Source organism: Falco cherrug, chromosome 9 (assembly GCF_023634085.1).
Source record: "Falco cherrug isolate bFalChe1 chromosome 9, bFalChe1.pri, whole genome shotgun sequence".
NCBI classification, from domain to species: Eukaryota; Metazoa; Chordata; class Aves; order Falconiformes; family Falconidae; genus Falco; species Falco cherrug.
The window spans coordinates 5,857,915-5,878,343 of NC_073705.1; the positions used below are offsets into that span (position 1 = coordinate 5,857,915).

At 51.1% G+C, this 20,429-nt stretch overlaps 1 protein-coding gene across 4 annotated transcripts in view; it reads left to right on the forward strand.

Moving 5' to 3' along the window:
• NR6A1 (nuclear receptor subfamily 6 group A member 1) overlaps positions 1-14,386 on the forward strand; it is a 98,450-nt gene extending 84,064 nt beyond the window's left edge. For 2 of the 4 annotated variants that reach the window (XM_055720033.1, XM_055720034.1), the window contains exons 8-10: positions 3,957-4,078; positions 6,330-6,482; positions 7,471-14,386. In XM_055720033.1, the coding sequence (XP_055576008.1) occupies positions 3,957-4,078; positions 6,330-6,482; positions 7,471-7,559 (364 nt within the window). In that variant the 3' untranslated portion in view covers positions 7,560-14,386. Of the gene's footprint in view, positions 1-3,956; positions 4,079-6,329 lie in introns of all 4 variants that reach the window. The other 2 variants (XM_055720030.1, XM_055720032.1) reach the window with 1 other exon arrangement.
• The last annotated feature ends 6,043 nt before the right edge of the window (positions 14,387-20,429 follow it).

Below are 20,429 nucleotides of genomic sequence, written 5' to 3' on the forward strand. Positions count from 1 at the left end.
TGGTCCTCAGCCGTCACAGTATCTAACAGTTCTTTGAGGTTCCTTTGTGCATCTGTTTTGACAACTGGAGGGGCTGGCTGGCTGAGACCACGGTGGAGGAGTGCAGGAGCTGAGAGCTGGACCCAGGTGTCTTATTTCCTGAGGCAGGTTCCTCTGCAGCACTGTTCTACCCGGCCATTCATCGTGCATCTGGTGCTGGTCCTGCAAGGAACAGTAAGGGTCATAGAAAACCACAATAACACTTGTTCCTGCATTCAGCTGTCCTTTTGTTCCTGCTGTCCTGGTCAGAGCCTCAAAAGAGAAGTGTTTTGTTTCATTTTGTGTTTGTGATAAATACAAGCGAGAGGTAAGATGACAAGACAAAGGAGGAACCCTCGCCCTTCAGAAGCCGGCAATTTATTGCTGGTCGCCTCGAAAGTCCTTCAGGGAAGATCTGTGCACGTGGCTGAAAATAGGTGTTCTTGGGAGTGGAATGTCTCTGCAGTCTCTTCTGATTTAGCTTTTCAAGTATCATTAATTGTCATTAGTAACATGGGAAAAAGCACACCAAAAAAGCCATTTAGCGGGAAGTTGCGCAGATGAGGGGTCTCAGGCTGCATGGCTCCCTCCCAGTTGTCTTTATGGTAGTTGAGCCATAGCTTGCCTTCTGCAGGTGGCGGTGGGGTAGTTTGTGGGTATCGGTCTCCCTGTCCGATGCAGTCGTGGAAAAGCTGGTCACTTTGGATTTGAGCGGAGGCTCTTTTGGAGAAGTGTCTGACTTGAGGACTTGCTCAGAGGCCCCTGTTTCCTCTGGCATTGATCAGTAATGATTGCAAACCAGAGTTCATTAGATCTCACAGCTCACTGAAAGAATCTTGCTGAGCTGTGATAGTCTGGCACTTTGGGGTTAATTTCTGTTCTTATTTAACAAAGTGACGGGAGCAATGCTAATACTTAGGTAGGTGACAAATGAAGGCATAGGATGAGCTCCCCAGTCCCCATGTTTTAATCACTTCTAACAACTGGCTAAACGTTCTGTTTGCCTGCTAGATGAAATGTTTTCTTTTATTGTGCTGTTTTTCTGGAGATGAATATGAAATGAATAGATTCCTGACCTCCCCCAGCACTCCTGATAGCGCTTCCCTTCCCCCTCCCTCCCCAGCTGATGCCGATAACTCCCAGCCAGAAACTTGCCTGGTGTAAACTGCGAGGAAAAGTGTGTGGAGGAGTCAGTCCTCGAGAAGAAATAGGGCTGTGAAAAACAGAACAGCTTTGTTTGAAGGGGGGAGGAAAGTATGCACAGAAAAGTAAGACAGTTCAACTGCAGGAATGAGAGAAGAGCTCTCCTGGATTTACGAAGTGATGAGTGGCTGGTAAAAATGTGCATGCTCTAAAAACAATTAGACCCAGCAGACGACTGAGTGGTCTTTGTGCTCATTAACTTCTTGAGCTTTGCAATCTTGCACCTGCAAGATTTTTAATGTCAACTTGAGAGCAAGAAAACTTGTACAACTTTAGATTAGCCGACAAGGCTTTCATCACTTACAATATTACTTTCTTGAAGAAGTGACCTGGAGTTCAGATAGCTTGTTTTCACTTCTCTGAGGTCAAACTCCACCATGCATTTTACAAATAACTTTGAAGTAAACAAACACGCATGCCAAAATAAGGTATTATTCAGTGAAAAAGGTTCTATTTTTGTTCTATTCAAAGATGGCTTTCTGGCTGTGCTCTTATTCTTTCTGCTGTACAATGCCAGAGCACAGCTGAAGCTTCCCTAAACACTTTTGTCCCACTTCTGAGCATTTTTGCAATACGTGGTTTCTTTGAAACCAGGGATTTTGCTGTGAGATGTGTTCCTGAGAGCCCACTGTGGCTGTTGGCACGTATGGGATGTTCCCACAGCATGCCTGCAGGCACCAGCAGCCCCCCGTGCCCTCCAGCTCTGCTTCTGCCTGTTGCTTACGCTGTGGCTTTTCCATGGGGCACATACACACATCACTCCTGAGGAAGCAGCCTGGCACCCTGTTCAGCAGTAGGACCTCATTCTGCACCCACAAAATCTCCATCAGGCAATTTCCCAGGAGGTTTTGGGGGGATTTGGATGCCCTGTGCATCAGCATGCCCTCTCCTGCCCGCCTCTGTCGCAGGCTTCCCTTGGCAGGGGTGGATGGGCAGCTTGTTTCTAGCAAACGGCACAAATTCACAATGAGTGTGGCTGTGCCTGGGGAGGTGCTGCAGGGATGGTGGGTCCGGATCCCAGCAGAGGATCCCTGGAAGTCCTCACTAGCAGCAGTGCTTTCCTGCTTGGATCTTGATAGGCATTTATTAAGTGCAATGAATCCTGCACATTCTGTTTGAGGGGGGAAGTTTAGAAGGAGGCAGCATGTGTTCCTTAGCCTGTACGATTCAACCCTAGACCATAGGCTGCAGTTTCGCTCACTTTAACGTTGGCTATTTGTGGTTTCATGCATACTCCTATTTGTGGGAAGGATCACAGCCTTCCTGCACTATGTCTAACCTCAGAAGTGCTCAGCTGAGGAAAATTAACAAACCATAATGAACAGGAAATAAATATGGCCGTGTGGAAGTACGGAATCTCTTTGAGTCACTCCTGGGAATTTTCGGGAGGTGAGCTTCCTCACCTGCCTGTCAGATAAATGAAGTGTGTGCCACTGTTGTACATGGGTCACTGTAATTCCTCGGTGTTTAAAACAAGGCTTTTCCCAGCGGCACTCTACAGTTATGAGAAATTGTAGGCACTTTTGTTGTTAGAAATGGGAATGTTCTGGGGGCAGTCTGTGTGGCAGGGTCTGGGGTCGGTGTTCCCGCAGTCCTGCACCACCAGTGCAGCCCTGTTTGGGTGCTGCTCTGCTCAGCTGGTACCGTGACATGGTGACATGTGCTGTACAGAGCCAAAGCCTGGGGACCGCGCTGATTCTATAGGCAAATTATAGGTTAAAATTAATTTATCTGCTTCATAGGAGGGAGGGGTTTGTTTAGAACCATCAGGTTGGATGTGTTTGTTGCAGAGAACCAATGTTCCCCTGTAATGTGCTGTAAAGCGGTGCCAATGCCAGGTCTCGGGTGGGCTGTGGGGTGCTGTGCAGCTGTGCAGGCCCCCAGGGGTGCGTTGGTGTTTCTGCTGGCGACCAGTGCAGGTTATGTTGGGTTGCTGCAGATGGTGGAAAGCACAAATGGAAGAAAGGTGTGAGGAGGTGAGCGGCAAGAACATGTGAAACACTGCTGGGGGTGGCTTGTCTTCTGAATGGGAGGAAGCACTCCTCTAGCAAATTCTAGCCATTCTAGCAAATCCAAGGATTGCTAGAGGTGCTTTTATCCTGCAAAAATATCCATCAGGAGTAAAGTGCAGTGCTGCGTAGTGTGGCTGTGAGCTGCTTTCTCTCATGGATGGAGACAGTGCAACACGAGGCAGAGGGGAAATACTTGCTGACCCCTGTGTCTGGCAGGACAGGGGGTGTGTTGCAGGATATTTTCATGTCCTACAAGAGAAGTACCGCTCCACATTTCTGTGAAATCTCATCTCATTCCCCAAACTGCTTAGTTAACCCTCCCATTAGCCTAGTGACATGCAAAAGCACAATCCTCACTGAAATCTGGGAAAATACAAGCATAGAGAGGCAAAGCAGCATGCCTACAAGCACACAAGAAGTTTTTGCATATTGCTGGCTCCATCAAACCTTTTCCTCTATCAGAGCAGGCTGGTGATGAACTGGATCACCAAAAGATGGTTTTTTGCTAAAATATCTATCAGTTGAGTTTGTAACTGAGTCCATTTTCCTTCTTACTTCTACTTTTAATGTAATGGTGCCAGCAGACTTCAAGCAGTTTGGATGACAATTTTTTTCAATTCTCTTGCAAAATGCTTCAATCTGTGAAGTTATTTTAATAAGCTTCCTGCCTTTATTGTATGGTCTGCGTCCTGTATAAGTTGATGTGTGATCTCTGTCCTCCAGATTCAGTGAAGAGGGGATGGAGGTGATGGAGCGGTTGATCTACCTCTTTCGCAAATTTAACCAGTTGAAGGTCAGCAATGAGGAGTATGCCTGTATGAAAGCCATTAACTTCCTAAATCAAGGTGAGTCAATAAAGCAAAGGTATTGACCCCACTGGAGAAATTCTCTGAAACAGTCTGAGCACCCTTTGCTTCCCTGATGAGAAAAGGGAGGAAGGGTCCAGGGCCCACAAAGAGGCTCGAGCTCTGAGCCCTCTGTATGTGTTTGCCATCATGCAGACCATGTGCCATCCTGAGTGGGATACTTGGGTACCCACATGAAGAAATCTTGGAAGTGAATGAGTTCATTTGCTTAGACAATGTTTATTGCCTTTAAGTATAGGCAGTAAGGACAGTAGGTGTTTCATTTCACATATGTACCGAGGGTACCAACACCAGAATAAGAACAGACAGAGAGGCTGGTGAAGCCTTTCTGGGTAAGGTTTGGGTGAGTGATGACTTAAGCAGCTGCTAACAAACTTTTCAACGGACAAAGATGTTTCATCTAAAAGTATTGCTACTGTAGGTAACTGTTTAGGCAATAAACTAGATGATACTTTAAAACCAGTTAATTTCCATGACTTTTTTTTTCTGAAGTAAACATTGACTATTTGCATGACATCCTTCCAGAGATTCCCGACTAGAAAATGTGTTTGTTCATTTCTCTGCTTTAAAGAGTGAATTTGTAAAACCAGTCCTCTCTTTTCTTAGAGCTTTTCTGACTTGAAAATATTTACCTTCAAGATATATACTCAGGTCATATAGCTAGCTGGCTTCCTGCTTTTTAGATTCTATACCTAATGTCTACTCTTCAAAGTGAAAAGTAATCATGAGTGAAGGATTTACGTGCAGGCAATGAACTCTGCCCAAGAAGGGACTATCCTGCTGTTGATTAACCAGTGTATGAAGGCTGGCAGTCCAGGCTGCTGCGAGACCTGGGACACGTCAGAATCCATGCAGAGTAATTCTTCAACGTGTGAGGAGATCCTGGTCATTTCCTAACAACTGTAGTGGGCTGAAATAGCTTGGTATAGATCGGGTTGGTTCCTCAGTAGTGCTTAGCCCTGTCTCCACTCATACGCTGTCCCAACCCACTGCTTGTGGGTCCTCTTTCCCAGTGGCTTGTTGTGGCCCTGCATCTGTTGGGCCTCGCAGGACATTTCTTCATGTTGTAAATGAAGAAAACTAGAGAGGCAGATGCTTAATGGATGGTGTTCAGCTGTAATTTTGGAAATAAATGTCCCCAAAGTCTTTTGTACCATGAAAGATAGTTGCAGTCTGTAAAAATGTGCCACAGGCTCTCTCCTCCCCCACTCATTTCCAGCAGGAGATAGTGCTGACACTTCAATCCGTGCCGGGATGAGGTTCCGGTTTGCTTCCCTGGGCAGTTTCCTGACACTGGATAATACACTTCTCAAGCTGTCTCCATTGTTTTCCAAAATGTATTTTCATTAACTTCCTGTCTTCTTTTATTTTTAGTTGAAGTTTGCAATTTTTTATGTGAAATACCTGAGAATTATTTTTAAAAGTCGGCTTTTGAGCAGTAGATAAATGCCTCTTCCGTCAGATGGTCTTACAGCACGGAGCCTGCACCAAGGGTCCGCAGCTTCCTTGCTCCACCATGCTGGATCCTTCCCGTGACCCCCAGCAGCGTGCTGATGCTGTTGATCATGCTGAACGGTGGCAGTGGGACTTCCTGCCAGGGTGATAGCTTGGAAACGTCCATTTTTCCTTTGTGTATGTTGCCTGACATTGGCAAAGCTAAATTTAAAAATAAGAAGTTGACAAGTTTATAAAGCTGATGTGACATAATTCATAAGCAGATGGGGAGAAATATGATGATACCTTGAATTATAGAGTTGAGTGCTTTCCTCAGCCAAGATGATATAGCTAAAATCAACATGTTACTGTCTGAGGAAGTATTACGCTGAATCTGCTGTGAGGACTAAACCTTGACACACAGCTGCTTTACACCAGGCAGGCAGGGATTTAAGGTTGCTGGAGCTGTTATCTCCAAGAGTGTTCGTTGAGCTCTGCAGATGAGCAGCTTAGGACATTAGCTGTTCTCATCCTGGCCTTTTGTGGAAGGAAATCCTGTACCCAACATGCATGTAAAGACGCATCCGTGATGCAGACATATCCTGTGATGAGGGGAGATGGGAATTTTAGTATTTGTCTAACTGGGCACTGGAAGCCAGTCTCCAAAGCAGGGACCCAGCTTAGCATTACAGAAATCAGTCTGTCTTTCCTGAAGAAATGGCAATAAGTGTGAGGCTGCTGCTCTTCTAGGATGTTTTTGTCATGTTTTCATTACTCTAATCATATTCACTTTCAGACATCAGGGGTCTGACTAATGCATCCCAACTGGAGCAGCTGAATAAGCGGTATTGGTATGTTTGCCAGGACTTCACAGAGTACAAATATCCACAACAGCCAAACCGTTTTCCGGATTTAATGATGTGTTTGCCAGAGATACGATACATTGCAGGTAACTTTTTGAGCTCCTCTCCCCCCTGGGATCAAGTGCAAGTTACGAAATTTGCTTTTAAGAGAAAATTAGTTTGTAACAGTGAAATTCTTGCTGACTTTGGTGGAGGATGTTTGTGCAGCCCTTTCTCTATGGAAGCTTCTCTCCCACCCAAAGGTGACCTCCCATCACTCCTAGCTCACCCAGCCAGACTGGCGCTTTGCAGGTTGTCCTTGGGATGCTGGTGGACGCAGTGTTACGTCCCGCTCCAAGAAGACATGCCTTGCCCTGACCTTTTAAGTACTTTGGTTGGGATCTCCTTTTATTTTCTTCCTTTCGGTCCCAACTTGGAGGTGTTTTGTCTCAAAAGTGTGTAATTCTGGACTGAGTAGTTATAAGGAACAGAGAGATCCCTGAAATGCTGCTTAATTAAGGAGCAGGCGATAAGCAGAGCAGTGGGCAGACCTGCAGCCTAGCCCCCTGGTTTCAGCTCGTCTGGAACTCTGAAATCTGCAGGTGAAATTTCAAATGCACTTGTGTCACTAATTAGATCTACGGGGTCTGATGTTACTAAAACATTGTTTGTTCCTGACTGTTATGGCAAAAGGAGACACTTGCCTTCCAGTGTTAGGGCTCCATATGCTTCATTCTACTCCATTGTAATGAGCTAGATAATAATCACAGAGTAGCTCTCGTAATTTACTCACTGAGATTGACAAGGGAGTTTGAGGAGAGATGGGATTTAGTCTTTCCCAGTATATATCTATAAATAAGTCTCTGTTGTGGAGAAATCATTTTGATCTGACTTTGCCCATTTATTTTGCTTTCTATTCAAGTAAATAATAAATCCTGTTGTGTCCAAATGAATATCAAATGTCTAATGTAGCAGTGGGATGATTAACTGTTTCTCTGAGAGGTTCAAGGTAAAACCATCGCCAGCGTTGCTGGCTTAGGTGTCTCTGAAATCTGATTCAGGAGTGGCTGCTAATTCCGGTTTTTTTCTTACCAGGAAAAATGGTGAGCGTCCCCCTGGAGCAGCTGCCTCTCCTTTTTAAGGCCGTTCTACATTCCTGCAAGACAAGTGTGAGCAAAGAGTGAGCCCAGCTCGCCCTGGCCAGTGCCTTATGCTGTGCCTCAGGCAGGGAGCTGGCTCACCCCGGGAGAGGGGCAAACGCGATCCGGGCAGGAGACAGGGCAGTGGGTGTCCCTGCCATTGTAGCAAGAATCTTTTTTGTTTGTTTTTGGTTTTTTACTCTTTTTCCTATATATTTATTTCACGACAGAGTTGAATGTATGATCTTCAACACGATGCACATGGTTCTGTATGAATGCAGCAGATGCATTCTCCAGCAGTTTACAGAATGTGAAGATGTTTAATGTTACAGTGTTTGTTAGGGTTAGTTCTTTTGTATTTGGGGGCTGGGGACCGAGATGACTAAGACTACCTCAAGGAGAAGATGCTGTTCGCGCACTGCTCTTTCCATGATTTGTATCCAAAAGCGTTTGTCGTAGAGAGCAAACGGCCTCACCTCATCGACAGAGCTGTTAGTATCCCAAATGGATGATTTTGGAGAAGCGGGTGTTAGAGAAGTGCCAAGCTTTTTTTTTTTAATTATAATAATAATTCTAAAAAGGCAGGGAGTGGAGAAGAAGGAAAAGTCTGTCTAGCCAGCTGGTTTCTTTTTCCCTGACAGTTTTCAGACGCAGGTGGTAGCTCCTGTGGTTTCCCTGCATCCTGCCCCAGCAGCATCATAGTGCTCCCAAGCTGTGGGGGCCCTGCGGCCCCTGTCCCCTCCTGGAGGCTGCAGGAGCGGGCTCTGCCCCCAGCCCCAGCTTGACCAACTGTCCCCTTGCTATTACTGCAGCACCTTTCCATTTGATTGAAATTGCATTGCTGCAGTTTGTGGCAGGCTCATGGCGTTACACAAAGCTACTCTTGTTGCTAGAGAACTGCAAGTAATTTCTCATCACCTCCTAAACATCCATTTTAGGCTCACGAAAGCAGGAAAGACCTACTTAGAGAAGAGGCAGGATTGCCCCTTTCACTGTGTTCCTCCAAGGTGGTATCTGACCGCTGAGGAGGCTTCTGCATCGCAGCGATCCCAAGCAGCCCATTTCTGGGAACAGTTAGCATACCCTGTGGTTAAATGTGACCTGTGTAACAGAGTAAGGGACTCCAGTGTCCTCTGGTGTGGCTTTCTTTGCTGGACTCGGGGAATGGGTGATCCATAGTCATATCCTGCCGGGACTGTTCTGCTGCTTGGGGAAGCCCTCCTTGCCAGGAAAAGTAGTATTAATGCAGTACTTGGTACTGGTCTGTCCTAGGTGTTGCAAGGCTTGAATTTTCCATCCAGCAGCCTCCACACCACTCCACTGCAGGGAGAACTGGTTTAGCGGCAACTGGTTAGCTCTTTGAGCAATTGCTAAGTGCTGGTGTTTATCTAAACTTGGGCATTCTCACGAGTTAACCTCACAGGTTCCTGCTCACGGTAGCGGTGGGGAGGTTGCATGAGATGCTCTTGCTCTCATCTCCTTCGTTAAGAGTTAGTGTCGGATGACTCAGTCGCTGTCCTAGGCAGCTGTGTCACCCTGGCTGGATTTCCTTCCCTGTGTCCTTAGGTGTGAATCTGATGGTTAGGTAGCAAGAGGGTTCATCAACAAATGTTTGAATGCTGTTTGGAAAATGTTTTGGGAAGCAACTTCTATTCCTTCAGGGCAGGAGGGACCAGTTGCTACCTTTTTGTCTGGCTGTGATGACAGCTGTGTGGCACAAAGCGAGTACTGCTCAGAGGTGCTGAAGCTGCTGAGATGAATGTGGTGGTGGACAGGAGAAAAATCTCATTCACCAAAGCTGTCTTTCCTTCCCCTTCACCCCGCGGGTGCTCCCTCCGTCGCAGCCCAAGAACTGCTCTGACCCACTGGCTTGGCACATCTCTCGGTTAGTCAGCGGCTGCGCCGGGTGCTGGTGACCGCGGCCGGACCTCTCCCTGGAGACCCGCTGCTGGCTGACCGTGCCCCCACGGTGGCATCGCCGCCTTTGCAATCCCACTTGGGCATCTTCCAGCTTGACGGTTTCCCTTTTCTAAGAGTCCACTAGCTGCTCATTTTTCATTATTTAAATAGGATGTTACGGGTAACAGCTGCTGGGCCCAGCAGCAGTTCAGCTTGATAGAGCTTCACAATCCAGAGGCAGTTCCGTAAATCTCATTTACTTTCCGACTGTAAAATGAGACAAGCGCGTATTTCTCAGGAAAGCCTTCTGCATACAGCCTATACCTCAAGTGTAAATGGGAAGATTTTAGTATATCTGCTTGTAAGTTAGAAAGTATTTCTCAGCTTTTAAGTTTGATTTCCAAATAGCTTGATATGATCTTTTTATTACGGGTTATCTTCTGGCTTGCTGTTTTATACACTAAAGAAACTGTTAAAATTGCATAGGAGTAATTTTATTCTACGGTTACTGAATTATTATGATCTGTTGATGAATAAGAGTTTGTTTTAATTAGTGTACGTAAAAGTGGTCATCTTATTGCCAAATACACAACAAAAATAATTTGTTAGGTATTCTGTGTTTATCCAATATAAGACTCCCAAAACTATTGCTGTACTGACAACAACGAAACACCTAAATTCATTTATGATGATGAATGGACGAGAATGTTCTGCTTTCTGTTGTATAAAGCAAACTTTACAAAGGTTGATTGGCAGCAGTATCCATTACCAAATAACCCATTTGTTGTAGGGAGTAGAAAAGCCTTACTAAACTGACAAGTAAGGAAGAATATTCCGAACCAGAATCTAGCTCACTGGACAGTCATTCTTAATATCTTCTGCACCAAGTCCTCTAATGACTTGTATTTTTTAAACAGGGTAAAGTGAATGTGTTGCATTGCAAACTCAGGTATTATGAGGAGGTAGAGATGTAGCTAGAGACGTAGAGACGTTAGGTCAGTCACTAGATGTATTTGTGAATTTGGTTTGAAGGACACCCTGGAAAGGCTGGAATTTTTGTTCCATTCTTCACGTAACATTCGGTTTACAGGGACTCATATTTTATTTGTGCTTAATGCTAGTAGGGGGAAGTTCATTATCTTTGATATCTATCTGCTCTTGCTTATCTGACCTTCTGTCATAGAGGAATCAATCAACAATAATAGTCTTTGGTAGAATTTTCTGCCATGACAAGTCAATTTTTATCCCCGATTTGAAAGATAAATTGGCTGACTGACCCCCTTCCTCTCCTTCATAGCATTTGTGCAGATGGAAAGCTGAAGAGTTAGTTTTAATCCGAACAGAGATTCGGGACATAAATTTGAAGTGTTCAGGCTCACGTACTCAGAGGGACTCTGCCGAGGTGTCCTAGTTGCCATTTTACAGCTCGAAGCTGGTCACCCAGCACAGAGAACAGGGCAGAAATTGCTGCTGCCGGGGCTGAGTCCCAGAGTGGCAAGACCTCAGGACCTGAACAAAGGCTTTTTGAAAGCGACTGGGTTTTCTTCCACTGCCTGCCTTTGGCTCGGGCTTCTGTCCTGTGAGCTGAGCCTTGACCCCACTGTGTGCGGCAGTAGCAAGTCCTTGTCCTCGGCATGCCTGGCCCCTCAAGAGGGCTGGGGGTGGAGGGACGACCAGGGCGCTCAGAGAGGCCGGGTACCACACAACTGATGGGCCCTAGGCATGGCACAATCGATGCAGCAGGAGCTCTCTCTCCAGCTGTTTTGCATACGCATTAGCTACTTTCTAATTGTTAGCGGTGCCGGTAGCGTTTGTCGTTCCCATTCTCATCTCATGCCTGCTAGTCCACAGTGCTGTGCAGAGGCACTGCGTGCTTTGGGTCATTGAGGTGCAGCTCTGGATTTTCCTGTAATTCTTAAATCCTGAGCTTTTGCTGTCTCCCGTCACGTGAAGACCAAAGGGGGAACGTGGCGTTTTCAGGGTGATCAGTGCAAAGCGGTCAGTCAGATTGCCAGCTGCAGGGCGACCTGTGCCGGCGAGCTGCTGCCCCAGTGACACCTGTGTTCCTCGTGCTGCGGTGTTGCTTTGAGTGAGCCAGAGCAGGCAGTGCCAGCACAGCGAGCAGGGCTCCCGGGCGCTCTGGCAGGGCTGCTCTCACTCGCCGTAGGTGGTCTGGGTGGCCGTGCCCCCACCCTGCAGTTGCCATGCAGAGCCTCGAGCTCCCATCGAGTGCCACTGGCTGCCCGTCTCACTCTGCCGCGCACGGCAGGATCGGCCCCTGCTCTTCAGGCTTCCGCACAGAACCGCAGCCACCTCAGGTTAAGGAGTTTGTCTTGTCCTTCAAACCAACCTTTTTTTAAAAAAAACTTGAATTTCTTTTCTCTTTACTATGTTTTTTGAAATGGGGAAAAAAAAAAAAAAAGATTCTCCTGTGAATGTGCTATTTACCGTTCATTCCTTCTGCTTTCTTGGTTTTGATTTGAAGCTATGAAGCTTGGTGTCTGTGAAAATGTTGTTATTTCTCAGGATAATAAGCGGCAATCATCCCTGCCACATAAAAGGCAGGAGAAAGGGGGAAACTTGGGGAACTAGTTTAAGTATGAAGCTAATTTTTAAGTTGTAGATGATGTGTAAATCGAGGGTAATACATAGGATGTCAGTATCAAGCTGTGGTGTTTCTCTGGGTTCACGGTGTGTTGTTTGCAATGCACAGAAGCTCAGGGATAAGTATTTAAAATGTGACCCAGAGAAACCCTAGTTTTGATGTTGCAACAGTTGCTTTCTTTCACGACTTGTGTGGAGGGCCCATGGAACGCTGAATAAAGCCCCATATGGAGATCTGGGGGGGGGGAGACTTTTGGTTTGGCTTGTGGGAAGTTTGCCTGCTGAAGGCTTAGATGTTGTGTAATGGGAAAAGCATCCCAAAGGTGCATGCTGCCATTTGGGCTCTGGGCGAGCAGACAGGAGGGTCTGGGCAGGGCTGCAGGGGGGGACCTGGCTCTCAGGCTGCAGCCCCCCACCACGCGGTGCCCAGCCTCCCCCCTGGTGCTGTTGGGTGGGGAAATGGTGAAGTGTAAATGCCATCGGTTTTGGTAACCTCACGCTTTTGTTGAAGGCGCATCAGCTCCTAGGGCTGGGAGAAGTTTGTATTTCCACATTACCTCATCCTTCAGCCTTTGGTGTTAAATGTGTTTGAGTGCTTGTGGAAAAGGGGAAAATGGGAATTTCTCTGTATCTCCCTGGCAGCCACTCCCAGTGTTCTGTGCTCTGTTGGTTATGAATTAGAGCATCTTAATTTCTGGTCAGTACATATTTCTCATCATGGGTTGGTAAGGTAGTAGACTCACTCCGACTGCTTGAGAAAGGTACTGATGTGTGAAACCAGCGCAGTTACAGCTGCCAGGAGTATCCAAAAGGCCCCGTCTGGCCCGATGCAGTCGCCGGCAGTGCCAGCACTGGGCAAGAGTCAGCAAATTTTGCAGGGCTGAAACCCGCCTTCCCAGCACTCTCACTGGGCAGGATCTACAAATCTGGGTGTAAACCAGCCCTGCAAAATGCTGGTGAGGCCAATCCAGGAGACATCTTCCCCTTGAAAAAAAAAAGAAAAAAATTTTAAAAGAGCTCCTGTGCAGCTGATCTCTAACAAGTCTATGAAAGAAGCAACATGGTTCAGTGGAAGAAATGCCCCCAAGGGCAAAAAGAAACAGAAATTGAAACCAGATGACGATCAACCTTAACAAAGCCTTTTGTGATTCATTGTTTTCTTTCAATTTATAAAATGTCTTGTAATAGTTGATAACATTATTGACTCAATTTCCATAACTAAACTACCTCGTGTGACATCCTGTTTATCATCTCAAAAGGGATTGTGTGAAAAACAAAATACTGCCAGTGTTTGTTGCCAGCGAAGAAGAGGGGCTGTGATGGCTGGAGTTTTGTTTCCCTTCCCATGGGTTGTGGCTTGTTGCTGCCGCAGTGTTTCAACCTGCGGGTGACGGTTTTGACTTTGCATCCCACCTGGCTGCCCGGGAAGGCGTTAGGCTGTGCACACCATGCTCTTGCCCAGCACCGATGTGCCGTGGCAGTGACCACTAATGCACCAAGCCGCTGTCGGCAGTGTGGGCGATGTCCTGCGGCTGCAGCCGCCTGTCCCCGCACGGTGAGGCAGAGGCTGTGGTGCTGCAGGGGAAGGCTGAGCTCTGGCTTCTCTCCTGGTGGAGCGCAGCCCCCGCCTGCAGCCACAGGGCAGGATGTGGCTCTGGCCAGTTTGGTTTTTGTTGGTGCCCATCAAGCCACGGGCCCGGTTCTGGCTCTGTCCTGGTGCAGATGTGGTGCAGAGGCTGTATTTGTAGCCCAGGACCTTGCAGAGCCCTCACACATATGTCCTGGGTTTAAGTGTGCTGGGCAGCTCAAGGAGGGAGCAGGTCCAGTTTGCTGCTGTGTCTTGTGCTGGCCCATCGCTGTTTTGCGGGATGTTTCCAAGATGGGTTGGACCCCATCTTCGGGTCCTTCCGCTGATGTTCTGGTGATGGTTTCTCCCAGCAAAACACTTCATTTTTCCCACAATCCCTTGTGTAAATCAGGGAAGCAGGATGTTGCCTCGGCATGACACATGGTGAACGTTGGCACGCTCAGAGCTGGGGCTGGGGCAGGACAGTGTATCTGGCCACTGCTGCCCTCGCCCCGCAGCGCCCAAGGAGGAGTGGGCACCGTGCTGCGCCTCTCGGGAGCTGCCTTTCCGTCACTACGCTACGACCAAATGAATGTTTCTACTGGCATGTCTGGGGCGCACCGTGGCACAGCCAGTCCCCCTTGCGTGGCGGGACCGGCACGGGTCCGTGGCAGCCCAACCTGCCCCTGCTCCGCTGCTCTGCTCTGTGACTTGACTACCTGTGGAAATGTGACCAATAAGTGTTGAACGCATGTGTAGCGAGTGTTAGCTGTATGAACTAATAAATGTGAATTGTTCTGCACCGGCAGTGTCTGCTGTTCGCTTGCTCCTTCCCCTTCAGCAGTGGCTCGCCCTCGGCAGGGGGAGGCGTCATCAGGGTGATGGAGCCTGGTGCTGGCCCGGGTGGCTGCTGCGGCACTGCCCTGCCTGCTGCCATCCTGCGGTGGAGCAGCCGGGGCTGGATCACTTGTGGGTCTGGGGAAGGCCTTGGTGCTGGCGGCGCCGCTGGGGACCTGGGCAGGTGCGCAAGCCCTGCCCTGGGCAGCCGGCAGCGTGGCCTGGCAGCGGCCTCTGCGAGGGTGGGGTTGGCTGGGGGGAGCCTGCTGGTGGCAGCTGAGGGGGCTCCTGCGCCTCAGCGAGGAGCGAAGGCTTGCATGGTCTGGGCAGTGGGTGCATGGTGGTCCTCTCCCCTGCCCAGGTCCCAGAGGAGAAGGCATGAGGACGGGTTTTCTCCTCTTGGCCATTGCAGCACTGCAGTCCAATGCAACCCGAGGTGCCCGCCATGGCACGCAGAGTGTGGCCATACCACCACTGTCACCCGGGCTGGTCCTGCCTGTGGGATGGCTGCAACGCAATCGCTCGGGTGGGTTGCTGTTGCTGTGGGGTGCAGCAGGAGGAGGGTTTGCACCAGCAGTGGGAGGAGACCCATGGGGCAACGGCTGCTGCAGGCAGGAGGAATAATCCAAACAAGCAAACACACCGGAAATCCTTGACCAGCATGCTCCAAAAGAGAAACTGCAGAAAATCATTTAAGAATCTCTCGTGTCACTGAGGTGGGTACATGTTAAAAGACTTAAGAAGCACTTTGTGTGTTTACATTTCTGCCCGTATTAGAGAGCGCCCACTAAGCCCACTCACGGAGCTGCCGCGCTGTCACAAAGGCAGCACCAAATGAGCAGCTGGCCCCACTCCGCTGCTCCCTCCCGCGGGGCTGCCGGCACTTTCTGCGCTGCTAAACTCATAAAAATGTAGATGTTTAATATTTAGGAGCTCTGGTGCTTAAGAACATTTAGGATTTTTTTCTCACTTATTGCAGAGCAATAATGTAATAATGGCAGATCCTATGGCAAAGAAATAGCAGTTCAGTGTCTGCCTTCTGGCGCGTAGGGATGCAGCCTCCCCCATATTTCTCCTGAGCTCAAGGATTTTGTGGCTGATGGAGCTCCTGGGTTTGAACACGGAGCTGCGGGATTGTAATAAGCACTTTTTGTGTGGGGCAGAGCCGGTCCCCAGCCGCAGGGGAGAAGGGTGCAGGCTAAGAGTCTGCTTTCCTTTGCTGGCTGTTTTGGGGGTGTTTTCTTGTATTGTTTGCCCCTTTGCTGTGAGCCCTGGCTGCGGAGGGGGCCACCCCCCAGCTCTGCTGCCCCGTTTGAGAGGTGAGGAGCCATGCTGCCGGGTCTCTGCCCTCAGCCCCCTGGGTGGGCATGTGTCCCCCTTGGGAAAGGCCAGTTCCCTGGGCAGGGCGTGTGGGGGAGAGCTCAGCATCCCCAGCCATGCTTACAGGAGAGACTTGGTGATTCTGGGTCCTGCATGGAGCAGATGAAGGTCACCTAGGTGGGCAGGGCTGTCCTGCCATAGGCTTTCATGCTTAGGAAGTTCCCCGATGTCCTCAATCCACAACAGAAATCTGCTTGTTCAGACCTGAAAAGGTCTGGGGAGCAAGGGATGGGTGGAAGGGTTGTCCCAAAACTCGGGCCACGCCAAGGACCTGGTGGAGCAGCGATCTGCCCTGACCTGGGCCCATGACATTCATTTGCAGCCAGGTGAACAGTCGTGCCCCCCAGCTGGAGCATCGCGCTTGCCATAATCCCTCACAGCAGCTGCAATGAATGTGTTGGACTGTACATCAGCACAGCTCACCTCTGGGGAGGATGCTTGTCCCAGCCCTGCGCCACGGCCTCGTGCTGTCCCGCAGTCCCTGCATGTCCCCTTGCCAAGGGTGTCATGGGAGCACGCGGTGAGCAGAGGGGAGACAAGAGAAGACATAGTTAGGAGGGGGAGTTGCTCCAGCAGCCCGTTTCTAGGTGTTTCTGCCGAAGATCCTCCTTTTCCACCAGGAAAGCTTTGCTCCTCTTCTCAGTACGGCAGGAAGCAGCACATGGAGAAGCCAGATGTGCTCGATGTGGTGGCTCAGGGACTGCAGCGGCACCCAGGCAGCTGGGGCGATGAGGAGGGAGAGTGGCCAGCTCCTCATAGCCCAGGGTGCTGCTCCTCACAGGTGCTGGTCCCAGACCTGCTCCACCCCCCAGCACCTCCACGGACCCCACAGCCACGCTGTCTCTGCCCCTGCCGGGCTGCTCTCCACAGGGTGGCCATCCCCTCCGAGCTCGCAAGGTCTCCGCTCCCCTCCCCGCTGTAGCACCATGCCTAACCCCTCCCCGCTCCTTCTAGAGGGTTTGCCACATCCTCGCTTCAATGCTGGCATAAGTCATGCTGCCCCACTCCTCTGCCGAGCGCTCTTGCATCTCCTGCCCTCTCTATTGTGCTAGTTTTCTTATTTACAGCAGTTCTCCTGCTCCGTGCAGCAGCTTGAGCAGCTTTGACGCCGCACTGCCCTGGATTTATTCCCTGTAAGGGCGGCCTGAAGGTCAGCAGTGGCGGGGCTCCCAGGGAGGTGGCAGAGGATGCTTTGCACACACGGGGCAGTGGGTTTGTCCTCACCTTCAAACCAAGAGGAGACACGCAGAGGTGGTGGGGCGGCCTCTCCCCTCGCTCCATGCTGGCACAAAGGGTTGCCTGGAAAGCAAGGCTGGAGTGGGAAAAGTACCAGCACATTTTAATTTTCAGCTCAACCTCTACTGACCACTGTATTTTGATTAGAGCTCTGCTTCCTTTTCATCTCGGTGCTCCGGCTGGTGACAACTGCCACAGCCTCGTGCGCGCAGTGCAATAGTTTATCACCGAAGGCCAGCCGCTCTATGAATTCAGAGCCAGCGCTGAACAAATCACGCTGTCACTAACGTCAAACTTGTTAACCTGATCTTTGGTGGATCACTAGTGTCAACATTGCACGGGACATACATTATCGGGCCCAAGGACTTTGGGAGATGCGTTTGTCAGGCTGCTCTGTCACAGTCCCACTCTTGACCTTCGGAAAGTAACTTTCAAGGATAAGTTGCTTTCCTCTTAAAAAGGGTTGCCATTCCCAGGAGTGTCACCCCACAGCCACTGGCTGGGACAGGGCTGGGAGGTGAGGCTGGGTCATGCTGCCGCAGCGGTGGTGTCAGCTCAGCAACGGGTGAAGGATCTGCTGGGATGTCCTGTGGGGCATCTCCCAGGGCTGGGAAAGGATGGCCATTGATGTCCATCACTGGCCACATCTGTTCCCTGAACTTCTCCCCATCTTGTCACCAAATGCTCTCACATGTCTCCTCAGCTTTTGCCCAGCCACTGCCCTTCTGGAGTTCAAACTTGACCACCAGTGCGTTGCATGCAGTAGACTAGTGGCTCACCATTTACTGGACCATCACAAGTCTCTCACGTCTCAGTTTGCCAAGTGCTGGTGCAAGAATTGCTCTCGGCATTTCTGACAGGGGTGATCGCCACTGCGTAGGCTGGACAAAGGATGGGCCACCTCGTCCAGGCCAGTAACAGCATGCTCAGGAGGTGTGTGCTCCCGGTAAGCTCTGCCCAAGCTCCTGGGGGCAGTTGGGTTCCAAGGTCCCTTTGCTCAGGTTGGGGGCATCCCCTCCCTGCAGCTCCCCCGGAGCTGGAGGGGAGCGGTGCCGTGGGACAGCCTGGGGACCCTGCACGGGGCTGTGCACCAGCGGGGATGGCGGGGTAGGGTTGCACCAGAGCAGATGCGGCTCGTGGCCAGGGGCACCCCAAGGCAAGTGCTGGGTTTGAGCTCCACGTTGCTGTCCCCACAGGCTGACCCCGCTAATCAGCTGTGAAAGAGAGAGAAAGCTGGAGAGAAATCTTTCCCTCTGCTAACCTCATCACAATAAAGATTCCTATAAAGAGCTCTTATCCTTGAAGAAAATGAGGCACATAAGCAGGAATAGTAAACAAAAGGCTGTCATTTTGACCCAGGAGTGCTTCATGTTGTTGGCAACTGCCAAGAGGAAACATAAAGAGAGGCTGCATCCAAGTCCCAATTATGCAGAACTATGTGACTGATATGTCAATGAGTCCCCCCGGGAGGAGACCACCAGCACTTCCCGGCGCTGCCTGCGCACCATCTGCACACACCACCATGAGCCGGGCCCGTCCGCACCCCCGAGCGAAGGCGTGCGTGGCATCGGAAGAATGTGGGGGACAAGGTAATGTCATCAGGAACGCTATCGCCAAAGTCCTCGCCGCGTGTGCATTATCGGCACAGGCCCCGGAGTCAGGGACTGCGGGCAGCCGGCGGTGCAGGCAGCGCGATCTGGCAAACAGTAGTGCTGACCACACCTGCTGCAGGCACGCTCCGGGAACGTGGCGCAGGCAGGAGGGCTGCCCTGCCGCCGATAAGCTGAGTGGATGGAGATAAAATCCGAGAAGAAGATATGCTTTGCTGAGCATCAAGGATAAGTACCAGCAAGGAGCCAAAGCACGTCTGTGGCTCACTACGGGCGATGTGGCTCTGTGGGCTCTGGCTGCACCATGGCTGTGCCGGCCCCGTGGCACAGCCAGGAATGGGCAGGGCAGTTGCTGGACCAAAAGCCGAGGCTTTGGTAACAGATATGCTGGTGCTTGGGCCCGTCGAGAGCACGAAGCAGGGGCTCTGCCTGTCCCTTGGCTGTGACAATGCTGCGGCAGGGCAGCAACTGCAGGGTGCATTCCCAGCCCCGAACAGCAGCTGTCCTCTCCCCAGTGCATCCCTGGGGACCGTGCAGCTGGAAGCCCAGGGCCACCCAGTCCCTCCCTCCTGGGTGCTGTGGCCACTGGAATGCCACCCGTTTGCACTTCCTCCAGCCCCCAGGGACCCTGAGGCCACACGCAGCCTGCAGCATGGGCTCCCTGTGTGCTGCCTGCTCCTGCCTGCGCAGGCACATGCTGCCAGGGGTATCCAGGGGCTCCTTGGGCACAGCTGGTCCTGCGTCCCAGTGCAAACACAGCATGGGACAGGGAAGGAGAACAGGAGCATGGGCAAGAGGTCAGGGCTGCTGCTGCAAAGGGCCCCGGCATCAGAGCTGGCACCCGGCCGGCGCCTGAGCTGCACGGGGCCTGGGCATCCCTGGTGCTGGAGCCCCACGCGCCCACCCTGCTGGACCTGGCTCTGCCCGGCCGCTGCGCAGCCGCTCTGGAGCAGCCTTCCCAAACCCACCTCCTGCCACCGGCCGGGACCTGCTGGGCTGCACCGCGGCCCATGCACCGTCCCTGACCCGGGGCCATGTGCCCACGGCAGAAGCTGGGCCCCGGCCTTGGCAAGGGCCTGTGCAAAGGAAAGTGCCCAAGGCCGGTGGGGACATATTTACCCCTGAAAGCACCTTGCTGCAAAAATAGCAAGTGGCCAGTGTGAGGCCGGGGCTTCCCAGGGGAACAATGCCCGGCAGGAGGAAGCGGCCGCGGCCGCCCCGCAGCTCCATCCCTGCCTCGCGCAGTGCTGAGCTGTGAGCCGTTCTGTGCCGGCCCGGCAGGGACCTTGAACCTGCCACAGATTTATTTTCTCTGACATTGGCATCGCGTCGGAACATCTGGCATGCGGCTGATAATTGCTGGGGATCAGGGCGGAAGCCACTCCGGGCCTGGCGCTTCTTCCAGAGCTCTGTTTTCATTAGTTTTTCTCCTCTCTTCAGCTGCAGAGCGAGGAAAAAACAAGCAGGGCTGTGCAGCTCGCCACTCCCGCTCCTCTCCCCGCAGCCACAGCACCGAGGGTCTCCCTGCTGCCCCCCACCCGGCGTGGGTACACTGCAGGGCTGTCACCGTCACCATCATGCTGTGTCAGGGCTGCGGCAATGCCGAGGGGGGACGAGTCTTTCCCTGAGCCCTGAGCCCGGGATTGCGGGTCCTGCTGTGCCACCCCAGGTGCCATCGGCTGCCCGGCCGGGGCAGACCTGTGGCACAGCCCTCGTGGCTCTGGCATGGGGCTCAGAGCCGAGCGGCCAGCCCGTCCCAGGGGCTGTTGTTGCAGCGGAACA